Consider the following 23,542-nt stretch of genomic DNA (forward strand, 5'->3'; position numbering starts at 1 on the left):
AACCTTGAATTAGGAGAGAAGGCACTAGAGGAGTAAACCTGAAGGTCTGTAAAAATGTCGTTCTGCAAACATTGCCAAGTATGAAGGCAGACACCCTTGGTTGTCTGGTCTTGGCATTTGAATATTAGTGTCCATTATGAACCTGGTATTGTATGTGAATAACTTTTAAAACTCATCACTTATTTAGCAGCTTTTACTGTATATGCATGATCATAAGGATACTTGTTTAAAAGTCTACCAAAAACCTTTTAAATAATTTTTAATACTTTTCTTTGGGGGGGGGGTTCATATTAAAATTGCCATTGTAATATATATCAAAACTCTTGGCCAGTGATTAAATGTATGTTTCACATTTCAGTCATGTGACGATGTACAGTTACATTAATCTTCATATACATTTTATACAATTCTCTTATGCAGTGGTCCCCAACCCCTGGTCTGTAGACCAGGACCGGTCCGTGGATCAGTCAGCACCGGTCTGCGGCTCCTCCTCCTCCCCCTCCCCGGCTGCTGTCTCAGGGGCTGCCCTGCCACTCTGCTGCCTTTCATGCTCTCCAGCAGCCGCCATGGCTGGGGCTCCCTCTCGGCGTGGCGCTGCTCAGCTGCTGCTGGTAGTGCCCCCCAGCAGGCAGCGGGAAGTCAGGGGCGTCAGCGGGAAAGCAAATGGAGCAGGGGCTCAGGCAGCAGTTGGGGACCACTGCTCTAATGTATAACCCCCCCACACCCACAAATTAGGCAAAAGTGATACAGATCTGAGACATAATACTCCTGATCAGGATGAATTTGCCTTTTGGTCAGGGTTTAACAAAGAAGGCGTTTGTAGAATCCTGGAAGGGAGGACTTTTTGGATAGGATTGTGATTTCCAGATGAGTTCTCAATTTCATGATTTCTTATAGCTCTCTTTGTTATGGATCTCTTTGTTATAGATATGTTTGAAAGCTGAAAAAGCATGTATGACAGTCATTAGATCCCTTGCTTTATGGGACCATCACTGATTCAGTAGTTCAGCAGTGGAATAGGCTGCCTAAGGAGGTGGTGAACGCCCCCTCACTGGCAGACTTCAAGCAAAGGTTGGATACACACTTTTCTTGGATGCTTTAGGATGCTTTGGGCTGATCCTGCGTTGAGCAGGGGGTTGGACTAGATGGCCTGTATGGCCCCTTCCAACTCTATGATTCTATGATAGGCCCAGGCCCAGTTGCCAACCTTCTCTGTCATCACCCCATCCCATAGTACTGTTTATTGAAACAATTCAGGAGGGACCCCTCTTTATTGTTTACTAACAGAGCCAGATTGGTGTAGTGGTTAGGTGCATGGACTTCTAATATGATGAGCTGGGTTTGATTCCCTGCTCCTACACATGTAGCCAGCTGGGTAACCTTGGGCTCGCCACAGCACTGATAAAGCTGTTCTGACCAAGCAGTAATATTAGGGTTCTCAGCCTCACCTACCTCATAGGGTGTCTGTTGTGGGGAGAAGAAAGGGAAGTCAATTGTAAGCCACTTTGAAGTAGAGAAAAGCAGCATATAAGTACCAACTTTTCTTCTTCTTCTAAAAGTGCTGTAAGACAACTTTGTTTTAGATAACTTTTTGACAGAAAAGTGGGGAACTATTTTAGGAAAGTGAGAAACTATATTAAAATAATTATGAATGTTGGCAAGTTTTAGAGGGAGCTACCAACATTTTCCTGTTAAAGAATGGATAGGATTTCCTTTAATTGAGAGTAGACCCAAGCCACAAGTGTAATCAGCAATAAATAGGCCATGATTTAAAGCTTTCTTGGGAACTAGCTTGCCTAGATCCAGAGCAGATTGAACTTTCTTTGCTATCTGAGTAAGCAATCTGGTTAAGAACTTATATACTTTTAGTAACATTATATTTCCCTTCTGCTGGTAGAGAGTGATTAATGTTTTGTGGTTGTTAAGCTGGAATATGATTTTAATTTTTCAAGCAATACTATATGAATGAATATTCTGGTTTTGTTGGCTTCTTTTTCTTAACAGTGATGTAGAATAGAAATTTAGTTTGGCTAAATAAAGATCACTAGAATACAGGATAGGAGAAATTTTAGAGGAAATTTTAGAAATATTAATTCATGAAATATAAAGGCCCATATATCTTAGTATGATGAAAAACAGCCCCTAAAATATTAAGATTTGGATATGTGAAAATTAAAGTGTGTGTTTTCCTGTTTTCTGTAAAGAGAGAAGAAGAAATTAAACGCAGAGAGAAGAAGAAAGCAAACAAGGAGAAAGCTAGGCAGGAGTTTATAAAGAATGAACTAGAGATGGGGAAAGAGATGGAAGAAATTGAATTTCCAGAGGAAGAGCCTGAAACAGAAGAACCACTGCCAGATATCTACATTCCAGAAACTCCTAGCCCTATCCTGTGTGGGTTTTACTCTAAGCCAGGAAAATTTTGGCTGTCCTTGGTAAATCTATTTTTTATTCTCTTTAAATATGTGAATTGAGACTGCAACAAACAGATGCTGCCCTTCTGGTACCATACAAGTTCAGACCCAAGCAAAATGTTCCTCATTGTTTTTAGTGTGCTCTTCATATAAATTCAGCCCCAACATCACAGTGTTGAGTATGAATCATAGAGTGAATGGGTTGGGATCAAGTTGAAAGCAAAACTTTCTTACATGCTTTAGAACATTGTTCTCCTTTAGTTACCTCTGTAAATGTTTTCTTTTTTCTTTTCCCTTTCCCCCTTTTCACCTCCTCTTCTTTGCTTTCCCCCTGCCTTTAAAATGTCTCTTCTGCTTTTGCATAGTCATTTTACCATCCCTACTTCCTTGTTTATTTCCTGTTTAAATCTTGATATGGAATGCGAATAATCCAGAGAAAATGATTCAGAGGAAAAAATTTTCAACAAGCAATGTTGCCCAAATCTATTACACAAGCAGTGCTGGACAAGGTTCAACAACAAAGTCTCTAAGCAATGTAAAGAATATAAAGAATTTCCAGCTCTGAAATGGGACCAAGCTCAGTTGGCTGTATTTGGATTCTACTCTGATGCAGTATTGGCAGAAGTTAGCAAGTTTTATAGGGAGCTACCTGTAAAACAGTTTGGTTGCTTTAGTAAGGAAGAATCCAAATGCAGCCAACTGAGCTTGTTTCCATTTCAAAGCTGGGAATTTTTTTATATTGCTTAGAGGCTTTGCTGTTGAAAAAAGCTCCTGTGAAATGAGGGGATACCGGGACCTTGTCCAGCTCTGCTTGGGTGATATATTTGTGCAGCATTGCTTGTTGGAAACATTTTTCTCTGAATTAGTCTCATCCCATATCAAGATTTGAACAAGAAATAAACAAGATTTTTAAAATTACTTATACTTAGAAATAGATATTAGCTGTACACGGATCATTGGCTCTTTTCTGTCATATATTACTTTTATGTTCTCCTGTATTGTTCCTATTATCTATATTTCTTGGGATGTGGCAGGGAAACATGGCCAGCTGATATCACTTCAGGGTTACCTTGAAGCCTGTAAAATGTTCCAGGGGTTACACCACAGTCAAAAGTTTGAAAAGGGCTGATGTAGGGAGATATTGCTGGAAATAAACCTGTTTGAAATCAAATTGTCCACTAGAAGGAACAAAATACATGTGGAACAAACCTAACAAGCACCCCCCCCCCACACACACACACAGAACTCCAGGAATATACCAGCAAATAAAATGAGAATGTGGAAAAGTTCCTTCTGTGGAAAAAGAAAAGGACTTAGCCTGGATTTTTAAAAGCAGTAATAGATTCAAAAGAAGATGAAATAAGAAAGACATAGTGAAACACTCCCGTAAACATCTTCACAAACTCAGTCCTCTTATTGTATCTTTATGGCATCACTCTTTCGTCCTTCCAGGGAGGCTATGACTCTGGATATCTGTACCACTGCGCATTTTCTCCAATGCAGCATGACAAAGAAGTGGCTCGTCGTCAAGATGAGCCCTTTGACTTTATTCCTATGGAAGACACAGAAGAAAACCCTATTCGACGCATCTCTTTTTGGTAATGCAGCTTTTGTATTATGGCTTTGATTTGATGGTAGGGTTTTCTGCAAGGCTGGGTGTTGAGTGTGAGTGTGACGTAATAAGAACTTTGTTGTGTAGGTCAGCATATATATATTCTTGCAAGAACTGATGCTCAATATTGCCTGGTTAACTTTATTCTCCCCTCTCTTAAAAGCAATGCTTTGGAGAAATACTGTATAAAATATTCAGGCCAATGCAGAGGCACATTGAACAAGCTCAAATATTCTGAAAAAGTTTGAGTTCAGTGGCACAAGGACTGATTATGCACAGCAGCCACGCTGGGCTGCTGCCGTTCCAGTGTGCCAGGGTAAAAAGCCCTGCCACCCCGCCCCCCCGAGTACGCATGAGGGTGGGGCATCCTGGGTGCATGCTGGCCACCATGGCGCAATGGCCCCGCACAAACAACGCGGGGCTGGAAGCACCGGGAGTGCAGGTAAGCTGCGGCAGCGACTGAGGAGGGACACGGGGCCTCGATGCAGGATGGTGGGGAGCAGCATGCTGCTCTTATACCATGGCAGGGGTAGGGGGTTGCCCCTGTTGGGGCCATAGAGCCAGCAGGGGTGAGAGGCGTCCCTGCAGGGATTCCGTAGGTCGGGGGAGGAGCCGGGCCAAAAGCCCGCCTCCTCCAATTATGCATGGGGCTCAGTCGGGCTGGCCCTCGGGAGTCTCAGGACTCTGGAAGAACCCGCGTTCTGTTAACACGGGTCTTCCAAGTGCCTGGGCCGGGCGGCTTAATCGGGGATTTTCCCCAATGCCCTGCCGCCGCCAGCCCGGGTGTTCCGGCCCATGTATAATCGGTCTTTGAAGATCAAAAAAGTTTTATTGAAGGTAAATCTAACTTAAACATTCTGAATTACAGGGCTTTTTAAAAAATGGAAATATAACACAGTATACTTGTTATTTATTCTGACCAGGTCATAAAAGTTCTGGCTGTTAAGTTTTTAAAAAGTTGTTTTATTGTTTAATGTCGGATGCCTTGTAATTATTTTTATTTGGCTTGTGGGATGTAATTCTTAAATTAACACGGTAGTTAATACATTCATCCTTTTACATTTAGGACCATAGAGTCCAATCATTTTGATTATTGAATGATTTAAATTAATGTCATCAAAAACTAGCAGCAAGACTGGCATCATATTTTGGGAGTCTTGAAGTAGATTTCCCCTCACCTGCAGACTTGATGTCCTCCTTTTTCTCAAACAGTCATGTGTCAGGGTGGCTGCCGAAGAGCTAAGGTGGCTTGTTATCAGCCCCACTTAAGGGATACTGATAGCTCTTCATTCTTCTCCTTGCTGCCATCCATTGGTCTGCCTGTCTTTCTGGGAGGTTGCTTTGAGCCATGAAGATCAGAGAAGGAAATGGCACAGGATGGCCTGTGTGTGGTGTGGGGCCATCATGCAGTAGAGTGAGGGGGAGCACAAAACTAGGCCACTCTACTTTGAAGTAATTCCTATATTAGTCAGTGGGGCTTACTCCCAGGAAAATGTAAGATATAGGGTGACAGCATCAGCTGTAGTCAGTAGTAGGCCACAGGGGTTGGCCCCAGCAGATACCTGTCAACACTGATCAATGCCAACAAATATGTAAAATAAAAATAGTGGTGAAGACAGTAATGAGCTCATATACTTGAAATTTCTTCTTTAGGTTTAGATTCATTGCAGAATAGTAGAATTTATGAGTTGTAGAAAGTTTATGAAACCTTATAGCTATATTTCCTGTTTGGACTCTGCCTGTAGTTCTTATTTCTTCCATGCTTCCCTTACAGAACTGAATAAAAACAAACATTTCAGATTTTGCTAGCAATATGAACTTGAGGCCTTCTAGAACATTTCATGCCTCACATCAAATCAGTCTTCTGATAATTGTCAATCTAAGTAGATTTAGAAATCCATTTCATTGAGCATTGTGGAACCATGTCGTAATCTTCAGCTGCTTTGGGTTTTTTTTATGTATACAGCTCCACTGGTATACTAATGTTCTGTGGAATGGAAGATGGAGCAGTACGGATCTACCCTCTCCATAACAAAGAGCTGTCAGTCGATAATATGGTTGGATATTGGTCTTCCAGCATACATGATAGTGACTATGGGCAAATTCACGGAATCTTCCCAAGTTTTGATGATCGGTTTCTGGTGACTTGCGGTGCAGATGGTAACATCTTTACATACAATGTGCTTTCTGCTGAAGAAGTTCAGAAAGTGATGAAGGCTAAGGTGCCCTCTCCAAGGGTAAGAATGAGACAGGAAGGCATTATTTTAAAGGCTGTCATTCATATTTACGATTCCAGTTTTGAAATGTTCATTTGTGACTCCTGAATTAATCCATGTTCCTCATTTGATGATAGATTCAAGTGGATAGCCGTGTTGGTCTGAAGTAGAACAACAAAATTTAAGTCCAGTGGCACCTTTAAGACCAACAAAGATTTATTCAAGGTGTGATCTTTCGTGTGCATGCACACTTCCTCAATGGAACACGGATCATTGTTCTATTGTCTGAGGAAGTGTGCATGCACATGGAAGTTCCCACCTTGAATAAATCTTTTTGATCTTAAAGGTGACATTGGACTCAGATTTGTTGTACCTCAATTGATGATGTTAACCTTTCATTTTGGAAAGAGCAGAGCTGATTGTGTAACAGTTGTGTATGATTTGTTATATATAAAATCTATTGTTTGTGAGGAGCAGAATGTAGTTCTACCTTAACTTCAGGAATAACCATATAAGCTGCTGATTATGGCATCAACTGTTTACTTTTATACTTCTGCAGGTAAATCTTGACAAAGAGAAAGCAGCAGAAGATATAGAAGATTCTGCTGCCTACAGGTAAGATGGCTGAACATGAGACAGGTATTTGGATTCTAAATCCTTGGTGATCAACAGTCATTTTTGTTGATGGGCTTCTTTGAGCCTGAGGTACCTAATTTCCCAACCCAATTTAGCCTAGTGGCAAATCTTGCTACTACAGCAGTCATTCAACTCACTTCTTTTTCACTTTTGGGTTTTTAACTGAGTGTCAAGGAGCCCAGACCCCCCCCCCCCCAGCTAGATAATGTGGTACAAAGAATTTACTGTATCCACCCACCTAAATAATTTCTTCAGTCTGTAAAAGATATTTGAAACCTTGAAAAGACTAATGCCACATCTATTGCATATTAATTTATGTTGCAGTGTCTGTCACAAACAGCATTTTTAGCTATAAGAACTTTTTTACTTGTTAAATAGCACTTTTAGTTTGTGTTGCTGTCTTGGGAGTTAAACTCTTCTCTGTAACTCCATACCAGGTCATCACCATTCTGTCACTTGCCAGAATCAATGAGCATAATTTTCCAGACTACCAAACCCAGCATTTATTAGATTATTAGACATACCCATAGGTTGCCGGATCCCTCCTGGCAACCAGTGGGGATGCAGGGGACTTACCAGCAGAAAAAAAGAAGGCCTCAGCCACATTGCTGGCATTGTACAGGAAGTGACATCATACCCACTACTTCCTATCCATGCTCTGGTACTTGGGCAAAATTCTATACTACCATATAGGGTTTTTGTCCAGATACCAGAGTTGTTGGCTCGATGATGTTTACTTCCTGTTTGATGTCAGTGACGTGGCCTAAGCCACCTTTCTACTGGTAAGGCCCCCTGCTAGTTATCTGACCTGTGGCTTTGTGGCAGGCCCTGGGAGGGGAGCCTCCGACTCCACTGGGTATGTGGGTCTGGCAACCCTACTTATTCAATTACTGAACACAACAGAATTTGAAATGAATCTATTTTTCCCAGTTGCGAACTATTCTTATAGATCATGCAGTAATTTCTCTTGCATTTCATAAAAGGGTTCATACCTTCTCTGCCTTTTTTGAAACCTCAGGTATGTTGTTTGTTCTGGTCTAAAACTGCTCAGTGAGGGGGTTGACACCTGTGAGCCAGAAGTGGGTCTCTATCTGTATAGGCCCACCCCAGAGACAGATTGACTGTCATCTTCAGTCTTTGGATCTTCTGAATCTGGGATTCATTGATTCTGACTAGGCCTTCCTCCTTTAATCTCCGTATGCTTTTTTTAAAAAGACAAGTATTTTTTTTAAGACATCCTCCCTAGCATGTTAGCTCTCATGGTTGTCCCTCATTTGCATCTGTGAGTAAAAAAGCAGTCATATTTTTAAAGATAAGTTAGTTTGAATATTTATTTTTCTTTTGAAATTACTAGGCCTTCAATGGTTTCCCCAGACACTCTTTGCTTGAGACTTCAAATAAATGTATCAGATCCTTGATACATATAATGAATCAACAAGATCAGGAATACCCACTTCCCTTGACCAGTTGTCTCATATGGAATACGAAGCCTACAAAATTGGCAGGTGGCTGTTACAAGTTCTGGCAGCAGCTAGATTAGGGCTGATCTGGGTCATGAATTGCCTAAGACTATTAAACTGGATACAGTTTGGTGCATTGTATCAGTTCCCAGGTTTTTAACTACATAAACCATTCATTCTTGATTGTTTTCTGATATTTCCAGTATTGAAAATGCCAAGCAAAAAATGGAACATGATATGATAATTAAGGCAGCAGAAATGAAGAAGTATTTCAAGAGACAAGAACTGATACTTCTGAGGCATGAATTTCAAAACCTGCTCCAGGCTAACAAGAGCCTGCCAAACCACATGCAGCTTGAGAGAGCAGTATGCCTGGGGTCTTCTTTGACTAGGGGGGGAGGGGCTAAGGCCTTGGCGTGTACAGTGTTTTTTAAAAAGAGTATATTAGTTGGCTTTCATTCATAAGAGCTCTCAATAGTTCGCAATATATAAAATAAAAAATAGACGATAGAAGTAAACATACTAAACCTTTAGAGTGAATTGCTCAGAATTCAAGATTACAGTTTTTTAGTTATTATGAATTCAATATTGAATTGAAGATTAAGATTCTTTTCATCAGCCATTGAAAGTAAGCCCACATTTCAATTTCTGCTTATTCTAATGGAGAAGTGAAAATCCACTGGGTGTTTTTTTCCTCCTCTGCGTACTTTTGATATTGTATAATCCAGCATTTCCAGAGCCTTGATGGCCCTCATGCTAGATTTAAATTTATATTCTGTATTTGCACCATAATATTAGAATGATGTTTAGTCTGAGTGTGTATATGAGGTGGAATGCTCAATATACTCAGCAGTTTTCTTTAACATTAAATGTTATGAATGAAGAGAACAGTTTGGGGTGGAATGGATGAATCTTACAGTGCACCTATTACACCTGCTCAAAAATATTGGTGTCATGGTTAAGAGCAGTAGCCTCTACATTAGAGAACTGGGTTTGATTTCCTGCTCCTTCACATGCAGACATGTGGGTGACCTTGGGCTTGTCACAGTTCTCTTAGAACTGATTCTGTGAAGGCTTAAGGGGGTGGCAGAGTATAGTGGATGAGCGATAGGATTGTGAGTGTCCTACATAGTGCAGGGGGTTGGACTAGATGACCCATGAGGTCCCTTCCAACTCTATTATTCTATGATTCTAACTGTTCTTACAGAGCAGTTCTGTCAGAGCTTTCTCAGCCCCACCTACTTCACAGGGTATCTGTTGCGGGGAGAGGAAGGGAAAGGCGTTAGGAAGCTACTTTGGGACTCCCTTGGGTAGTGAAAAGTGGAATATTAAAAAACAACTCTTCAAAATAATATTTAATACTAGCTTCAAAGCCCATTCCTAAGAACTGGCCTTGAAAGGGTCCCCTCCTCTGACCCCTGGCCAGGCAACTTAAGGTGGCCTTGGGCAGCAGCTTGCAGCCAGATCAAGTGGGGTGGGTGGGGGATGGGCAGCTCGTTAACAGGGCCGGGACAGAGCTCCTTAGTAGCCAGCTCCTTAGCAGTCCTTAATGAGCAATCAGCAGGCTGGGAGGCCCTCGTCAGCAGGCCCAGGCTAGCAGGCCAAGAGGCCCTCGTTAGGAGGCCCTCCAGCACTATCCTTTGCCCAGGGACTTTCCCCTTACCTGCTGCTGGCTCCAGACACTGAAGCATCTGAGAGCAAAGAGGCTAGAGTCCAGGGACGGAGGGCGGGAGCAGGGGCAGGGCCAATCAGAGCAAAGCTGGCTGCACCCTGATTGGCCCTATTCCAACTTGGACAGCCAGACACATCCCACCCCCTAGGCTGTTTCATAAATATATAGAGGAACAACAATGGATAAGGATTAACATTATTATAGCTGCTATCAAATCCTTTGTGTTGTATATTGCTGGCTAATAGTTGTGGATGGTGATTAATATCATTATTAACACAGTTTTTAAAGCACATTTTAGCAGGAGTAAAACAGGCTAGAAATGTCATAAAGAAACAACTAAATACAAGGCTATATTTCCAACATGCAGCAATTTGAAATAGACCGCAGAATTCGTGCAGAATTGGACAGAAAGACAGCACACAGTATCCGGCTGGTGATGAAGGAATTGGCCTGGGAACAGGAAAAATATCGCATTGGGCTACAAAAATTACAGAATCGGTACGATTCTCCCCTTATTTCCCTCATTCTCTGAAGGAGTTTGTGCATTTGCTAAGTTTTTGTTGAATGAAAAAGTTTTGGAAATCTTTTCCATAAGTTGCTTCTGGCATTTCTCTCAATTTCTAGTTGTTAGCCATTGTGAGATGACAGGTCCAGGAGCAGCAGCATATAAATATATAATAAATAAATGATGCATTTGTAGTGAAGTTAAATGGCACTTGCTCAGCTGAACCATAGTACTTGTATTAGGTTGTGTTGGCCTGTCATTTGTTAGTTGGGTAAAATCAAGGGATTCTTAAAGTGACATAGTGAATTCGTTGGATGAACAGTCTTGGATAAGAGGGACGTGTGTTCACTTTATTATTTATTTATTTATTTATTTAGATTTATATACCGCCCTCCCTGAAGGCTCAGGGCGGTTAACATTAAAACTAGTCAACGATACATGAAACAGTCTTCGTTAAAACATACAGTAATTAATAACAGTGGTTGTAACCATATAACAGAATAATAACAGTATAACAATATAATAAAATAATATAACGATGGAATGGTGCAATACCACAACAGGTCCAGAGCGCTCTGGTGGAGTTCTGGGAGGAAGGGGGGGAGGGGGGGAGGGGGGACACTTTGTGCCTTAAAACTCCGCAGCTAGCCTTGGACCAGCCACTGTGTTTCAGCCTAGCATACTTCATGCAAGGAGAAAATGGAGGGTAGTGAGACTGTATGTGTCACTCTGAGCATCTTGGAAGAAGAATAAGTATTTGAAACTCAAATACTTTGGCCACCTCATGAGAAGGAAGGACTCCCTGGAGAAGAGCCTAATGCTGGGAGCGATCGAGGGCAAAAGAAGAAGGGGACGACAAAGAATGAGGTGACTGGATGGAGTCACTGAAGCAATCGGTGCAAACTTAAATGGACTCTGGGGAATGGTAGAGGACAGGAAGGCCTGGAGGATCATTATCCATGGGGTCGCGATGGGTCGGACACGACTTCACACCTAACAACAACAACAAAGATTACCTCCAACCATGGAGTGCCTTCCTTTCTCCAACCCCTGTACCTTTAAGGGGAAGAGCCTGCATGTCAGTCCCTGCAGGGAGAGTCCAGCTAAGGAGAAGTCTGATAGTGCTGCCTCTTTGAGTAGTTGGAGTCAGACAAGAGGGGGTAACTGATCCTGTAGGGACAGTGCCCCATTTGCCCTAATGGGCCAGCCTGCCTGCCCTGGAACTGAAATAGGTTTGTAGCCATAGCAACTCATAAATCATGCTGATACTACAATAACTCACTGGGTCCCAAGAACTTCAGCCAATAAAACTAACCAACAAACTCAGTCAGACCACAGATCTCTGTGACAGGCAATTATTCTTCAACTTGAGGGCAGGCTGGACAACAGATTGATCTTAACAAAATGGTCCCAACAAATCGGATGTCTGAGTATATCAAAGTGATGAAATTAAAGAGTAACAAAATGATTGGGATGCTTTAGATACAGGATATACTTTGTTAATGTTTTGTCTGGGGCAAGGATGCTCTGTATTCTTGGTGCCTGGGGGACAACAGCTTCTGGAGTTCTGGCCCCACTAATGGACCTCCTGACGGCACCTGGTTTTTTGTCACTGTGTGACTAGATAGGCTGCTGGCTGGATCCAACATGGCTTCTTTTATGTTCTTCTAAAGAAAAGGGTTTGACATCACCTAGTCAGTATGCTGTGGTTTGAATTACTGTTCTCACCATTGTTCTACTGTTCTATCATATTGTTCTATCTGTTATCACTGTATTGTTACCGTTTACAACTACTGAGTTATCTGTACTGTTCCCTGTTCTGCTAAATTTTATGTAAACCACCCTGAACCTCAGGGGAGGGCAGGATATAAATATAACAAATAAATATATAAATAAAATATAAATATAAATAAGGTGATTATTCCTGTTTATAAGGGAGAGCCCTGGAGAAATGGTAAGTAAGCTCTGAAAAAGCTAAAACCCCAGCTTGAATTGGCACTCTGCTTTGATGACTCAGGTTCCGAGGTAATGTTGAGTATGACAGAATTGTGGTCCGTGCCATGAGAAGCAGCCATGAAATCTCCACCTACCGACTTCTGGCGATTTCGGAAAATTTATATAAAGTCAAGAAACGAACTCAGGTGGGGAGAAGAAGAACAAGCAAATATGAATGGAAAGGAAAAGAAGTGGACCAAAAAAAAGAAAGCCAGAAAGAACTGAGTAAGTGCATGGGAAAGGGCTAAGCATAACAGAAGCCTGCAGCCGTGCAAATTGTGTTGTGGGGCTCTACTGGTGTACCGTCTAGGTCAGTGTTTCCCAACCAGGAAATTCCAAGGTTACTCCAGAGCCCCAGAGAGTTGACACAGGTTGGACTGGGGCCTAGCTCCTGCCTGCTGCTGTGGCCTGGCATTTCTGTCCCAGTGGCAGGCAAAGTAGGCTGCCACTTTCCAGCTGTGTGAGTACTCTTGGGCTTGGTTGGTGGGGGGTGGGTTGTTTTGGGTTTTTGTACCCTAGGTGGATTGGATAGGTTGGAGACAGAGTGGGTTATGTCACTTCTGAGGTGGTGGCACAATCCAGAAGCCAAAAAAAACTGGTCTGGGTTGTGCATTTCCTGAAAGTCGTCTCATGAATTTATGCTATTGCTGCCAATAGGGTGAGTTAATCATAATGGTTTTTTATAGAGAAACATCATAATTTAGCCTCTCATATTGTTCCAGTGTCTCATTGAAGTTAAGCCTACAGGATTGAAGGCGATGCATATACTGTGCTCTCTCAAAGTGTGTTTATAGTAGAAACTTATGCAGTGGGAAAAAGGCAAACACTCTCTTTATGTATCATTTTGTTCCTCCAACCACAACATGTGGTAACAGAGAGAACAACACTGAGGTGATAATAGCTATGTGTTGGGATGTCACAATAGTCACCATTCTTTTACTGTCTCATAATAAAAAAGGAGAAATGAGGACTAGTAGTTGAGATTCAGTAATAGAAATATTGAATTGCAGAATGTTCCAGGAGAACTCCTTGCTTTCATACAACATCCTAAGAAAAGTGAACACAAATCCTTTTGAAGAATGCAGGATACTTACTTTCTTAATGTTTATGCAGGGACAGCATTATCCCAGACTGCTGCCATTGGTGAAGAAGAAGCAGAAACAGAAAAGTTGATGAAAAGGGCCCACCCCCATACAGTGACAAGCCGAATAGTTGAAAATCGAATGGAAAAGCTTAGGAAGATTATTGAAAAAGCTGACAAGGCCAAAGCTAAAATCAAGCAAAGAAAGAAGGATTGGGATGACCTGTGAGTCTTGAATCAGGAATTTCTTTCTTTTGAGGTTCTAAAATTATATTCTTATTAGCAGTAAACAAATGGTGGTCAAACTTGTGCAGGAAGAAATCACATAGAAGAAGGTCATATATAATGAAAAGAAAAAACACATACAGCTATTGTTGATTTGAGTTCCAATTTTGGCTAGAAGTGTTAAGGCTTTTAAACCCTGAGACGTATTCCACATATTCCCTTCAGAGCAGGAAAACAGGCAGTCAGATACCTCCTGTAACTGCTTAAGGCTATTTGGCTTGGGTCCCCTTTAATCCAAGCCTAGAAAATCTAAGTGACTAAGTACCATTCTTGTGGCGCAGAATGGTAAGGCAGCAGACATGCTGTCTGAAAGCTCTGCCCATGAGGCTTGGAGTTCAATCCCAGCAGCAGGCTCAAGGTTGACTCAGCCTTCTATCCTTCCGAGGTAAAATGAGTACCCAGCTTGCTGGGGGGGTAAACGGTAATGACTGGGGAAGGCACTGGCAAACCACCCCGTATTGAGTCTGCCAAGAAAACACTAGAGGGCGTCACCCCAAGGGTCAGACATGACTCGGTGCTTGCATAGGGGATGCCTTTACCTTTTGCCTTTTTAGAAAAGCTAAATTAACATTTGTAACTAAACTAGCATTTAAAATAAAAGGTAGACTGGGAAGAAGAGATCTTGTTTCAGCAGTTTTTCCATTATTACCTATTGTTAATCAACCACAAGCTGACTCACTCATCCTCCTTTATTGATCAGTTCCCAGTTAGTGAGATTGGCTCCCATGGGTTGCTGAGTTTTGGTCTAAGTTATTTACTTGGGGCTCTAATGAGTGGGCCCAGCTCTGCAGAGTAGCAGGCTCCATTCCAGTGATGAAGTTTCCAGAACAAGGGAATAAAAGGGCAAGTTTAACAGGCATGCGAGCTCCGCAGTAGGTTTGGGTAATTTGGTTCCACTAAGCCAAATAGTAATGCTGGTTTGGGTACTTTTCAGAACTATCCAAGCCAAACTACCCTTCCCTGCATTTAAATGGGCCAAATCGCAGTGGCTGAATCATGATCCAGCGATTCAGTCATGATTCTGATTGAGGCCAGTTTTACTTCTTTTGGGCCAGGTATCCTAAGCAACTGTTTTTTTTGCTGGATCTTAGTGCCCTTTAGGGAAGTATAGTGGAAGAGGCAGGGTATAGGGGTCCCAGATCGTTTAGGGCTGCCAAGGTTAGAACCAGAAATTTGAACCTGATCTGGGATGAATCTGCACAGAACCTTATTCCAATCCCAGGTTGATTCATATGCCATCTACCCTGAATACAATTTCCATTTTGATTTTGGCCAATTTAAATTTTTCCTCTGCAACAAGCATGATTGATCCAGAGTGACCCTACATTTCCCCACGATATCCTGGAGTGGATATAACCCTCAATATTTGAAAAATTGTCATGAGTAAAGATTGCAGATCTCTGCTTGTCCCAAACTAATTTGCTGTCACGAGCATTCAATGCTGTAAAAAAGCCCTGATTGGCCAGGGTGTCAGTTCAAAGGCTTCCTCGTTCCCATGTTGCAAGGCTTCCCTTAAAGGGGAAGCCCTAACTTCTCTCGCAAAAGCTCGAGAAGCCCTAACTTCTCTCGGCAGAGATTTTCCCCTTGGATTTATTCCTCCTCCTCTGCTGTCTCCAATTCTCTTCTGCCCCCCTTCAAGAAAAGAAAGAGGCTCCAGCTGTGCTTGCCCCCCCCCCCCACACACACACATACATATTCTGAGCTTCCCTAATCAGGTGCAGAACTTTTCTGTTTCAATTGGAGGGGGGGGGGGGGTAAAGGAAGATCTGAATTCAGCAGGATCCACAACAGAATAAACAAAGTTAGTGTAGAATCAGCCCTGGTCTCCAATCTGAAGCCAGTGGAGTTGGGAGAGCACTGGTATGATATGGGCTCTCCATTTAGTCCTAGTGAGGGATTTTGCTGCTGTATTCTGAATAAGCTTCAAAGGCAGGACTACACAGAGTGAGTTATAGAAGTCCAGTCTGGAGGTAACCATTTTATGGATCAGGGTGGCTAGGTTCATTTCTGACAGGTACGGTGCAAGTTGTCATTCTTGGCGAAGATGGTAGAAAGCCTGGCAGATGACTTTTGTGATATGGGCCTCCATAGATAGGGAGGTGTCCAGAATTACAGCCAGACCTCTGATATACCCTGTCTAGCATAGAGTTGCATTGTAACTGTTTCAGCATGCCAACTCAGCCAGAAGAACTCTGTCTTTCCTGACTTTAGCTTCAGTAGACTCCTCTTGAGCCAGTCTACCACAGCTTCCAAGCATTTGGCCAGTGAATCTGGGGGTGTTGGACTAGAGGGGTCATTGGTCTGGTTCAGCATGACTTCTCTGATGTTCTTATGACGTTATAATATTTATGATAATGATATAATTGGAGATACCACAATCATTAATGTTTGCATGGGAATATTGATAATCTCAGGCGAGTCTTTTGAACATTCTTATAATTTTCTATTATTCAGAGGCAGACCAGTGGTTTTCCTAGGAGCAGTTAATCCTGTAGCAAGGGTGAAGTGAAGGATACAGACATTTAAGTAATGCTTAGGCTGGGGATCATTGGCTGTGCCATGTAAAATCATTGTGAGTTTTGTGGTTAAGAGAGGAAGGTCAAATAAATACATCTCTAATATTTAAGTGAATACCAACATTCACAAATGTATTTCCTCACCTTCAGATGTTTGTCTGATGAGTCAGAAACATTAAGGATGCATGTGGATGCTGACAGTTGATGGAGTTATGACAGTTTATCATAATCACAAATAAAGTTCCTCCACCTTCAAAGTGTGTTTTATTAGTCTACGAACCCTGTTTATAGTTCATATACTCCTACTAGGGGCCAAGCCCATTGCATTCAGGAATACAATGGGTGCTAGATTGGGTGTGTGTGGAAGAACTCAGTGGCTAGCCTCCCCCTCCCCACAGGACCTGGAAAGGCAGCAGTCAACTGTTAAGGAACTCAGCAGCAGGGGCAGCTCTCATGTGGCAGAGCTCTGCAGCCTCTGAGACTCAGAGGGAAGTGGAAGGAAAAGCGGTGGTCAGGGGTGGGAGATGGAAGGAGATTGGCTGGCTGCTAAATAGCCAGGCAAGCCGGTTGGAGGAGGAAGCATTCAAGGGTGGGACAGCTGCCCTGAGTTGGGTGTTAAGCACTGAGTGGCACCTAAGTGGCACCTAAGCCATGAGACACGTTCCTCCTCCAGACACGCTCCTCCTCCTTATCAGAAATATATTATGTGGAACAGATTAAGCTGCACCACTGAACAGGTTTGTCTCTATGTGCTGAGGTTGGAGAGAAGAAGTTGTCTCAATATGAGGCAGTGAGAACCTGCTATTTCAGACAGTTTATAGTAGAGGCACTGCCTGCCAGGATGTTGCTCCACAGAGCCCTCACTAAACTGGCCCATTAATTTCTATAGGGCTTGCACTGGAAAGCTTCCCAGCAGCTTGTACTCCATGTCAGTTTTCTCTGTGTGTGTGTGTGAGAGAGAGAGAGAGAGCACGCAAGTGGGTTTTGTGTTTTTTTCCCATCAAGCTCCAAAAATCTTACTGGGCTCCATTGAAGAGAACAGGACATTTATGATACTTCCTGCTGCTCTGAAAAACACAGCCTGCCTTCCCCCTCCTTTTGTTACGGATGTGGCACTGGGGATTTAGTTTTCCATTTATATGTTTTTAAAATGTTGCAGTCCACTCTGAGCCTTTGAGGAAGGGCGGAATAGAAGTGCGAAAATAAATATATAAATAACATCTTTAAACTGCCCGCGGTGCGGCGTGCTGCGGACTTAATAATTGACTAAGGGCTGTCTGGGAGGAGTTAGGGCGGGCCCTGTCCAGGATAAAAACTCGGAGGGGCCAATGAGGAGCCACGAAGCGGCTCCTGATTGGCCCCTCCGACTGTCCATCCCGGCCCAAGCAGCCAATGGGAAGCCACGCAAAGCGCGGCTCCCCATTGGCTGCTTTGACCAGCCAGGGAATCACCGCATAGATTGGACTGCCAGCCGATGCAGTGAGTCCTCTGGGGGGCCGCGCTGCCTTTTTGCGGCCGTTGGAGTGGCCGGGAGAAGCCTCCTGAGATTCGCCGGAGGGTGGGGGGTGAGCCACCTTCTCCCCCCCACTGGAGCGGCCTCGCCCTCCGGTAAGTCTTTGCCCTGCGAAGGCTTCCCCAGGGGCCTGGGCCTAGCGCCCATTTTATTGTCCTTTAAAATGGGCTTTATTCCTAGTTAAAAAATAAACTGATAAGCAGGTATTGTTTCTTGAAGCCATAAGTGATCCTTGTTATTGATAACTGGCAGGTATAAAAGCAAACCAAGTGATGACTATGAGGATCCCACAGATGTGCAAAATATCAAAGAGGCTCAAGAGAACATGGGGGACTTCAAACTGAAAACTGCTACTAACTACAAAATTCCTGAACACATGCGACTGAATGCTGAGAAGAAAACTAATCAGCTGGCATCTCTAGAAGTGGCTGTAAGTGAAATGACTGATGTGCATCCTGTGATTTCACCTCCTTGTGCCCAAGACGTTTGCAAGTGGAAGACAGAGCAACTAATTTTTAATTGAGCATATTTATTGTATCACCAACTTGGAACTGGAAAGCTTATACTCAACGTTAATTCAGTTAAGGCCACAAGAAAAGCCTTACTGGGTCCATATTAGTGCAGGATGTTTTCCAGTGACCAGTCAGATGCCCACAGGAAACCCACAAGCCGGGCTAGATGCTGATAGGTGAAATGGGTTTGTTCTCCAGGCATATGACTAGTTCTGTATAGAAGCCATCTATACTAGTGGCCATGTTACCCACCAGCCAACCTACCTTTTTCAGCTTTCCCTTTCTCTGCCAGCTTCTACCCAAGAAAGCTATGGCCCAGTTGAGCCATATAAACTACTAGGAACAGCAACAAATTGGAGAACTCACAAGGACTTGTGAGGACTATCTCCCTTTCTTCTGTATTCCCCCCTCTACATTACTTCCTCTTCCCCTTCTCCTGTCAACCCCATATTATCCTTTTCCCCTGCTTCCTTTTCTTTTCCCACCCACCAACTCTACATTTGTATGTCCCCCTCTGCTTCAGCTAAAATTATTATTTATCTACTTCATATATTACTTCAGATTACTTTCTTCACAGCAGGCACCCAAAACCATCAGTCTCCTCTCCTCCTCTTTATCCTCATAAGAGCTCTGTGAAGTACCACAGAGATTCTCAGGGACTTTGATTCTGTTCAGCTGGGCTTCTGTTGCCCTTGCATATGTTTTGCTCCCTTTCCCCCCATTCATTGGAAACAAACCGTTGAGGGCCTGTAATTCAGGCCCTGGAAGTCCAAGCCTCATCAAAATTGAAGAACAGGTGAAGGTGACTCAGCCAGAGATCCACAGTGAGCTCAGTGCTTCTAGCTTGCACAGGACCTAATCTATACACTTCTGAATCTCCTGAACTTGTGGCTGTCATTTCTCCAGAAAGCATTTTCCTTTCTCCAGAAAGCATGTTCCTTTGACAGACTATAACTTGGACCTTATAAGTCCAATCTTCACCAAGCCTGGAAGGGCAGGTAGAAGAGAGTCAGCTGGAGAGCCCCTGTGAGTTTGGTGTCTCTAGCACAAAGGGGGCACGCGCATTCTACTGCATCATGAACCTCATGTAATGAACCGGTTTATCTAGCATCAAAACGTTTGTGATGGTCTGTGGTTTGTGAACCGTGCACATAACGAACCACAAACTGCAATGAAATGTATTTACTCTTGCTGCTCAACTGAAGCCACCTGCCATCATCTTTTCAGATTCATGACAAGAAATTGTCCATGAATAAATGGATAATCTCCCTTCGAGATCTCAAGGTGGCTATTATTGAAGAGATCCAGTGCCTGGTGCAAGAGCTGAAGACTATACAGTCATCCTTGCATCCCTCCAAACACCTCCCTATTCCTCCAGTTCCTCAATTACATCCTGATGAGACTCCTGAAAAAAGATTCCAGTATGATAGTGAAATCCTCTTGAAGTTCAAACAGGACCAAGAAGCCAGAGCTCTGCTCAAAAAATCTGTGACTATATCAGAGGCTGGTGGGAGTGTAGGAGGATTTGGAAGTGGGTTTCTCCACACCTTATCAACCAAAGAGATAGAAATAGTAATGCGAGGTTCGAGTATGAAAACCTTGAAGGCTGCATCGGCAATAGTTCCATCGGCACCCAAAGCCCCTGAGATTGAGCGGGCAGAACCAACAGAAATGGAATTGGAGATTGCAAAAAGGAATGAGATTAGAAATGTTTACCTTCAGGAGAGTTTGATCAAGAGGGTAAGAGAATAAAAGGAACTGTCTTAAAGTAGACCTTGTGTTGTCCTGAAAGTAAGCGTTTTGTTTGTTTAGCCCTGTGGACAGGATGTGTTCTCAGGGTCAGAAATACATATTTACCTTCTCTAGAGCAGTGGTACCCAACCTTTTTATCACAGGGGACCACTCAACGCTTGACAATTTTACTGAGGCTGGGGGGGGATAGTTTACTCTTCTACTCTCAACCACTGCCCTAACGCTCTCTGACTCTGGTTGCTATGGTAATGTTTAAACATCCCTTCAAAATAAGATACAGACACGCCACAACAATGAACATAAGGAACATTTTATTTTCATGGAAATTTTAACTCATGACAATGACAAATCAATGGAACCCTGAGCTTGTTTCTCTGCAACAAGATAGTCCCATGTGTGCCTGCCGGATCGTGGATGAAGTAAAGAGCCAGGGCGGGGGGAGAAAGTGTTCTTCGCGGCCCACCTCCAGTTAGTCTACGGACCACATGTGGTCCGCGGCCCACAGGTTGGGGATCGCTACTCTAGAGTGTCAGTATTTCAGGAACTGTATTCATTTCTACAAATGATAAACAATTAAATCTGAAGGGAGGGAGGATTTGATATTTCATTTGGATTAGCAGTGTAATACAAAATAGAATTACACCCTCCTAAATCCACTGAAATCAATGGTTTTAGAAGGGTGTAACTGTGTTTAGTATTGTCCTGTCTTTATATGGTGAGATAAGGGCAGGATACAAAAAGAGTTATTATTTATCCTTGCTCTGTTTTCATTACCTTTGAAAGTGGGCTATGTCAGCATCTGTTTAGGTTTTCTAATTTTTGTTTCCTCCCACATTTTTCCCTTTAGTCTTACAAAAATCCATATGATACTTAGAGTAAATTTATTGATAGTGTATTATTTATATAGTTGGTACCAGTTTTCAGCCACTGGTCACCAATCTGGACAAGTGTCTTATCAACTTCTGTGCTTTTTAGATACCTCACTGGCAAAAGCCATAGAAATGAAATGGCTTCAGACTGATACTTAGAAAAACAGCAGTGCAGTTTGAAATGGTTAATTTAGTGGAACCTGTTGTTAATATCGCAGAGAATGATTTGTTGTTGCTCCCCTCCCCTCCCTCTTACTGGCTGACTTGCCATCCAGATTCAGGAGCTCATGATTACCTTTGATGCTGAACTTCGACTTCTACGTCACCAGAAACTTAAACTGGACGTACAGATGAAAACTGCTGACTTGCGTCACATTACTTGGTTTGAGGAGCTTCTTCTTCTCAAGAACTTTGAAAAGCATGAGGACACTCTCCAGGAGCGTGTCAACAGTCTCATTTGTGAGGAGGAGGAAATGCAAGTAAGTAGGAAGTCAAAAGACTGCATAATTAAAAAGAAATTCCAAGTGGGGGGGGGGGGCTCATCTTTTGCATTTGTGTTATTCACATATTGAAAAGGAACCACAGAGAGCGTTACGTTTTACCAATATTGGCAATATCATTCGGGGAGGGTGGTATATAAATTAAAACAAGCTTGTCTGACCTTGACCAGAGTCAGGACTTACTCTGTCCTGGCCCCCATCTGGTGGAATGAGCTCCCAGATGACATCAGGGCCCTGCCAGAGCTAAAGCAATTCTGCAGGGCCTGCAAATTGGAGCTCTTCCACCAGGCTTTCAGTCAAGACATTGAGCCTACCACCAACCAGAGCCCACAGGCCCCTCCCTCCACCAACTACACTTATAGAAAAGAACTAAATACATAGTGCAGTAAAACTAAATCCCATTGTTGAATACTAAACTGGAACACAAATCAAGTTGTTTATATTTTATTGTATTATGGAAATTAATGCAAATTGTTAAAAAATCTTATGCATTTCAAACCAAGATGTTATGCTGTACCATACTATGAAAGTTTCAGTGTTCCAATGTAAACTGCTCTGAGCCACAAGGGAGGGTGGTACATAAATATAATAAAAAAAAATTTAAAATACATGACAGAGAGAAGCTTAAGGTCTTTTTCCTGCCTCTCACAAACTTCTTCACAAGCCATTGGTGCAGGCCGCTTTCTCTCAGATTGCCTCCAGTCCTGGAAGTCAGCCATGATGGGGCAGAAGAAGAGTTTTCAGACAGCAAGCACATAGTAGGGAAGAGACACCTTGGCATCATCTGAATGTATTCCTTGAAAAGGTAGACATGTGTATAAATAAACATTTCTGCCGCTGTAGTTTGTCACTGATTTCCTACCAGGGCTCCAAAAATCACCTAAAGGTGAGAGTAGTTAAGAACACAAGCAGCTCTAGTCCAGACCAGAGATACCTTCTATTTACTAACCTGTATAATGTAAACCCGTTGCTAAATTCAGCCACTGTACCAAAAGACTGGAGATGTTTCACTGATTTTTTTTAAAAAGATCTAAAAGAGAACCTGCCAGTTTAGCCTAACGTCTGCACCAGGGAAATTAGTAGAAAATATAATCGAAGGCAAAATTACTGGGCACATTAGAGGAACAAAGTCAGTTGAGAGAAAATTAGCATGGTTTCTGCAAAGATAAGTGCTGCCTCATTAACCTTTTGGAGTTCTTTGAAAAAGTGAACAAACATGTAGCCAGCAGTGACTCAGTAGATATTATATACTTTGACTTTCAAAAGGCTTTTGACAAGGTACCTCACCAAAGACTCCTGAGTAAACTTAGCAATCATAGGATAAGAGGAAAGGGTCTTCTATGGGTTAAAAGGTGTTTAAATGACACAAAGTAAAGATAGGAATAGAGCGTCTTGTGGCTCAGAGTGGTAAGGCAGCAGACATGCAGTCTGAAGCTCTGCCCATGAGGCTGGGAGGTCGATCCCAGCAGCTGGCTCAAGGTTGACTCAGCCTTCCATCCTTCCGAGGTCGGTGAAATGAGTACCCAGCTTGCTGGGGGGTAAACGGTAACGACTGGGGAAAGCACTGGCAAACCACCCCGTATTGAGTCTGCCATGAAAACGCTAGAGGGCGTCACCCCAAGGGTCAGACATGACTCGGTGCTTGCACAGGGGATACCTTTACCTTTACCTTTTAAAGATAGGAATAAATGGACCGTTCTCACAATGGAGGGGAACAAGCAATGGGATCCCACAAGACTGGCATTGGGGCAAGTAATACTTCATTTGTTCATAAATGACCTTTACCGTGGAGTGAGTAGTGGTCAAGTTAGAATCATAGAATCATAGAATCATAGAGTTGGAAGGGGCCATACAGGCCATCTAGTCCAACCCCCTGCTCAACGCAGGATTAGCCCTAAGCATCCTAAAGCATCCAAGAAAAGTGTGTATCCAACCTTTGCTTGAAGACTTCCAGTGAGGGGGCGCTCACCACCTCCTTAGGCAGCCTATTCCACTGCTGAACTACTC

General features: G+C 42.8%; 1 protein-coding gene across 4 annotated transcripts in view; it reads left to right on the forward strand.

Annotated features, from left to right (window-relative positions):
• Positions 1 to 23,542, forward strand: part of CFAP44 (cilia and flagella associated protein 44) — a 65,959-nt gene that overhangs the window by 25,546 nt on the left and 16,871 nt on the right. For 3 of the 4 annotated variants that reach the window (XM_077341989.1, XM_077341990.1, XM_077341988.1), the window contains 11 exons: positions 2,205 to 2,432; positions 3,864 to 4,009; positions 5,990 to 6,260; positions 6,799 to 6,854; positions 8,539 to 8,701; positions 10,375 to 10,505; positions 12,530 to 12,732; positions 13,621 to 13,813; positions 18,155 to 18,332; positions 19,642 to 20,154; positions 21,311 to 21,514. In XM_077341989.1, the coding sequence (XP_077198104.1) occupies positions 2,205 to 2,432; positions 3,864 to 4,009; positions 5,990 to 6,260; positions 6,799 to 6,854; positions 8,539 to 8,701; positions 10,375 to 10,505; positions 12,530 to 12,732; positions 13,621 to 13,813; positions 18,155 to 18,332; positions 19,642 to 20,154; positions 21,311 to 21,514 (2,286 nt within the window). The remainder of the gene's footprint in view (positions 1 to 2,204; positions 2,433 to 3,863; positions 4,010 to 5,989; positions 6,261 to 6,798; positions 6,855 to 8,538; positions 8,702 to 10,374; positions 10,506 to 12,529; positions 12,733 to 13,620; positions 13,814 to 18,154; positions 18,333 to 19,641; positions 20,155 to 21,310; positions 21,515 to 23,542) is intronic. The other variant, XM_077341991.1, reaches the window with a different exon arrangement.

This window comes from Paroedura picta, chromosome 6, assembly GCF_049243985.1.
Source record: "Paroedura picta isolate Pp20150507F chromosome 6, Ppicta_v3.0, whole genome shotgun sequence".
NCBI classification, from domain to species: Eukaryota; Metazoa; Chordata; class Lepidosauria; order Squamata; family Gekkonidae; genus Paroedura; species Paroedura picta.